Source organism: Nicotiana sylvestris, chromosome 1 (genome assembly GCF_000393655.2).
Source record: "Nicotiana sylvestris chromosome 1, ASM39365v2, whole genome shotgun sequence".
Taxonomy (NCBI): domain Eukaryota; kingdom Viridiplantae; phylum Streptophyta; class Magnoliopsida; order Solanales; family Solanaceae; genus Nicotiana; species Nicotiana sylvestris.
Window position 1 is genome coordinate 115,999,620 of NC_091057.1, and position 5,834 is coordinate 116,005,453.

The 5,834-nt window shown below is 33.3% G+C and overlaps 1 protein-coding gene across 1 annotated transcript; it reads right to left on the reverse strand.

Moving 5' to 3' along the window:
- Positions 1-2,769: 2,769 nt before the first annotated feature.
- On the reverse strand, positions 2,770-5,536 carry LOC104246766 (probable WRKY transcription factor 9). Its single transcript, XM_009802647.2, has 5 exons — positions 5,269-5,536; positions 5,016-5,153; positions 4,400-4,777; positions 4,183-4,296; positions 2,770-3,668 (listed from the first exon to the last, which is right to left on the reverse strand). Exons 1-5 carry the CDS (start codon positions 5,455-5,457, stop codon positions 2,952-2,954), a joined length of 1,536 nt encoding a protein of 511 aa, XP_009800949.1. The 5' UTR covers positions 5,458-5,536; the 3' UTR covers positions 2,770-2,951.
- Positions 5,537-5,834: the final 298 nt, after the last annotated feature.

Consider the following 5,834-nt stretch of genomic DNA (forward strand, 5'->3'; position numbering starts at 1 on the left):
GAGAACCGGAAGCCGAAATAGAATAACATTTAACTTGACATTGTTGAGTTTTTATATCTAACTAATTTTTTTGGTTTCCCACATGGTGTGGTGTTCGATATCAGTATTGAAGCCCGACTATATTCGAATTTGCGTTGTGTAGGGCCCCATTCGTGAAAAAGCGCGTAAAAATTGCACGGGGCACCCTATTTGGTCGCCCCCATTTAATCTATATCAACTTTTTAAAAAAGTTTTAACTTGTACCTACTTTTTAAACAACTTCAGAGTAAAAATAGCACGGGCTAGCCAGTTTTGGACTGGTCATTCAAAAATAGCCAGCGTTTGTAAAATCATTGAAAAATAGCCACTATTTTGTTGCAACACGAAAAGTTCCAGCATAATATACTGGAGATCGGTGCACCTGTGTATGAACTTCCAGCATATTAAGTTGGACCAGTATATTATACTGGAACTCCAGTACAATTTGCTGGAAGTGCATTATATTTATTAGAGTCCAGTATACTTTGCTGGAGCTCCAGTATATTATACTAGAGTTCCAGTATACCTTTTGGAACTCCAGTATATTATGTTGGAGTATTTTTCGAATTTTGAATACTGTTTTTGTTTAGATTTATCTTTACATGAAAAGTGACTAAATTTCGATAACTTTTGAAACTGTGACTATATATGAATGACCACTTGTAATCTGGCTATTTTTGAATTTTTTCTAACTTCGGGCCTCTTTCTCCTCCTCCTTCATTTTCTTCTTCTCAAGATTTTCCGCTCAACTGCCGCTCACCTCCAAACTTTCAATAGAAGAGGCATTTTGTGAACATAGCAAGAAACATGCAGATTCTTTCATTGTTCTCTGCTCTAGCTGCATGTTAAAATGCTGATGCATCGTTTTTGCACTTCGTCTCCTTTGTTTCTAGTTAGGTGGATGCATTTTTTGCCTAGGTAATGAATTAGCACAAGATGCTCGTAAATTTATATCACAGTATACATATTTTCGTTTTCAATTACAAAATAATCGAGTTGAAGTTCATCAATATAAATAAAAACTTCAGCTCCTAGAATGCTGAAGTTCAGCAAATACAAAACAAACTTCAGCTCCTAGAATGTTGAAGTTCAGCAAATACAAAACAAACGTCAGCTCCTAGAATGCTGAAGTTCGGCAAATACTAAATAAACTTTCAGCTCCTAGAATGCTGAAGTTCAGCAATTACAAAACAAAAACTTCAGCCAAAACATGTTGTAGTTTTATTGAATTGAAGTTTACCATTGTTATGAACTGAAGTTTGCGTGATTGTCTTTGCTACTTCAGGCCCATATGTCTGAATTTACCCGAAAAGTGGGTACGCTTGCAATTTTTTTTGCAAAGCGGGTATAAGTTAAAAGGTCCGTATATCTGAAGTTACCCGAAAAATGAGTACGCTTGCAATTTCTTTGCAAAGCGGGTATAAGTTAAAAGGTGACCCAAAATTTGGGTATAAATGCAAATCCCCGGGAAAGCGCTCCCTACCAAGGATGTTTCCATAACCAAAACTTCAACCCGAGACCTCTAATTAAGGGGAGAGCAACCCGATCTGCTGCACCACTACTTTGGTGGTGTCTAACTAATTCAATTTATTTATTTTTTCACTGACCTTCAATTACTTATTGTATAGTTAATTAGGATGTCCTCGGTACCTTTTTGGATATGGAATGCTTCTGTATATTCAAATTAATTTCAATAATGCTATATTCTCTTATTACATTTTACAAGTAAAAAATCACCTTTTCCAAAAGAAAGTCGCCAATAAATCTTTAACCATTTACTCGATATATCGAAAATATATTTCAAAATAGTACCACTAGCTAGCTCCATTATATTAATATCTTTTCGACTAGGTTAAAGTTATATATTTTTTCGACTATTTTTTTCCCTTGTCTTTTTGAGCCGAGGGTCTATCGGAAACAGCCTCTCTGTCCCTATCAGGGTATGAGTAAGGTCTGCGTACACATTACCCTCCCAGATCTCACTATGTGGGATTTTACTGGGTAATTGTTATTTGTTGTTTTAGGTTAAAGTTATATAGGTAATAATTTCTGCATTCACGAGTTTTTTTTCATACGAGCTGATAAGGTTGCATTCATAGCTAAGAAATATAAACAAGTAGCTTTCATCCAATAAAAAGGAAAAAGTAGCTTTCATCCAGATATTTATTAGTTAAACATAATTAAGTAATATATTTATTTTAATTTTTAACTGCTAAAGTTAGATTGCTTAATTTGATATAAATACCGAGTGCATATAAATTTTCAGCATAACTATATAGGACAATATAACAAATTACAGCCGGTAAAGCGCAGTAAAGAAAACGTTTAATCAATTACACGCATGTATAGTTCGATTTCTTGATTTCTGTAGTAATACTACAGTAATTAAGACAATTTCGCGACTTATTTTCGTGGACGATTGATTAATTAGTATATTTTGTGTTATACTAACACAAGTGCTAAACAAACCTTTTAAAGATCCAACTCCTTGAGTTTTGCATCAGTCAATGCTTCACATGGAAACCCTCTACCAGGGTGACTTACAAAAAGAAAGTAAAATGATACTTATTTGATTAAACCAAAAAGTCAAAAATAAATGTCACTGGACCTGGACAAACTTAATTACGTGACAATTGAATATTAGCATTGACTATGTAAAAAATAAATGAAAAATGTAACACGAGAGGATCACCCATTTAGTACTACTCTCGCTCAAGTTCAAATGCAGATGTAACCTTTGTGCAGTATGTATGTAAAAAAATACTAAAATTTTGATAAATATTATATATGAACCATAATTATTACAATAAGTTCAATCTTAGAAACTACAAATGTAAAATCCATCAAGTTTAAATCTTAAATCGGCTGAAAACCTACGAAGTATCATTCAATCTTTTATCCGTAGTCAACGTACAATCTGTGTGCTGTGATTTTCATTGGGAATGCCTAACAGAGCCACCATTACTCTCGCCATGATCTCCCAAAGAAGAAGGCATAGTAGTACTAATTGGATGGCTTTGGTCTTTATTAATGAGTGAAGAAATAGCGGCGGCGACAGCAACCCTAAATTTAGGATCAGTAGCAATGGCACTCATATTTTCAGCCAATATAGGATTACTACTACCATTTTGATGATGATGATGATCGCCTTGTAATTTAGGACCAGTAAAAAGGTTGTTCACAATTGTATTACTGTTCCCATCATAATTATTGCTTGGTAATTTAGGCATCCAAGAATATTGGCTCAAGTGATTTGCTGTTGCTGTTGCTGATGAGTTTGAAGAAGAACTTACAAAGGGAAATTGATGATGATGGTCATTAGAAATATTCTTGGTGAGATCAAGAAGTATGTTGGGATCACTAGAATTAAGGATGTTGTTTCTTAAATTGGAAAAATAAGGTGAAGAAGAGGAAGAAGAGTTTGGAATGTGATGACTATAATTAGGAGCATTATTATGGTAATTAGGGAAATTAACTGCTTGATTAATATTTCCATTAAGAAGAGGGTTAATACTTGAATCCACCAACATGAAGGAAGCTGCTGCTGATGTTGTTGATGCCATTGCTGTTGCACCCACTGGAAGAGGATGATTATGTGTTCCTTCATATGTTGTTATCAATATTGACATGTCCTCTAAACATCTTTGCACCTGATAACAAATTCTAATATTAGAGATATATACATATGATTCATAGTAACTAAATTAAAACACTGTTTGAATTCCAATAGTTCTCTCTAAATAGTTTACTTATATATCCTGGCTTTTACATTACCATATCACCTAAAGATACTCTCTCCGTTTCAATTTAGATGACGTAGTTTGACTTGACACAAAGTTAAAAGAAAAAAAAGAAGAGGACTTTTGAAACATGTGGTGCTAAAAGTTTAAGGGGCAAAAGCTTCGCATTAAGGGTAAAATGAGTAGAATAAAAAGTTTAAAGTTAAATTATTTCTAAATATAGAAATGTAACATTCTTATTGGAACAGACTAATAAGAAAAATGTGTTATCTAAATTGAAATGAAGGAAGTAACTAAAAGTAATTGTCCATGATAAGTGAAATTAGCAATCTAACACACGACCTATTACAACAGATTAAATTACAGTTAATAATAGTGACAAATTTCATAAATAAGTTAAATCCAAAAAGAATTTGCATCATACCTGCTTTCTCACCGGACATCCGGGCGCCACCGTGCAACGATAGTATGCTCTAGGACATGGATTTCCTTTAGCAATTTTTTGACCATATTTCCGCCATTGGCATCCATCATTCATCTAAAAATATGAATTTAATTATTTATTTTTGCATGTCTTCTTTTTCATTACAACAACAAAAAAAAAAAAATCGAAAATTTATGTTAGTATATGTTGAACTCACAGTAGCTGATTCACATCTAGCCCGGACTGAAACCCTAGCTTTTCTGTTTGGTGGAGAAGCAGTAGTCACATGGCTTGTTAATCCTCCCTGCAAATTGCCTTTATTTTGTATCTGAGTAGTAATTGCAGCATTATCTTCTTTAATTTTCTCCTTTCTTTCTTCTAATTCTGTACTTTCCACTAATTTGTTTGTAGTAATACTGCTGTTACTGCTAACCAATGTCAATGACAACCCTAATTGATCACCATCCATAATATCATCTAGTTCTTGTGATGTTTGTGATAGACTTCTATTCTTAATATCCAAGATTTTTGGACTCCTCGTCAGCCCTTCTGTCGTATCATCATTTCCACTCAGTGAAAGAAAATTTCTGTGATCCTATACATAGCCAAAATATTAAAAAAAAAAAAAAAAAGAACAATAGTAATTAGCATCATATAGAATTAGATTATAATTAGATATCAAGCTTAATTTAGCTCATGAGACTATTTGGCATGGAGTTTATGCACTGGCTTATAAAGAATTTTTACGCAAAGTTGACCTATAACAACAGGTAATTAATCTCCATACCATGATTAAACTCTATAGCATTATTGATGCAAAAGTTCATGCGTACCTTGTCGTGATTATTTTGATGAATTATGGCGAATTTTGCTTGTAGATCATAGTAATCTTTCATGGTTTGCTCAACTGCCTTCCTCAAAAACTTGTTCTCCTCTTTCATCTTGTTCATCTCCGTCTGTAACAACGATAACTGATGACACAAGAAAAAAACAATATACATTAGTCTTGAAGAGCAATCAAGAAACTACAACTTCATGCAGAAAAATGTGAGAATTTACAAAAGAGAATATTGATGAAATATGTACCTCTTCTGTTTTTGAGCTTCCTGATGTCTCAGCTTTTGACAATTCTTGGTCTTTTCCTTGTGTTTTGGCATTCACTAATTCTGATGATTGATTTTCTTCATTTAATGGCTCTATTTCTTCTTCTCGAGAATCAAGCTTTAAGCTGAGATCAATTTCCATCTCATCATTTTCAGATTTGTTGTTTTCCATTTTGGAACAAAAAAAACAAGAAAACTTTGGCTATAGCTGCAGCCTCTTCTTTGATATCTCTCTCTCTCTTTCTCTTTTATCTTAGATAATTATATCTATCTAATTTGTACTGCTTTTGAGGCACCAAAGTCAATTCCCTCATCTCAAAGAAGTATAGTATTGGACATCTAATTAAGGACGCATCTAAGTTTTGACTTTAATTGCATTTTTTAAATTAGACTCATCAATACAAGCTAATTAAGTAGCAACAAATTAATTAAATTAAAAAGAATAATACCAGTAAGACTAATAAAGTGTTAGGAACTGTCAGTAGTCTGGCATTCTTGGGCATCCTCTTCTCAATATATTACAGTGTCAAATTACTTGAATACCCTCAA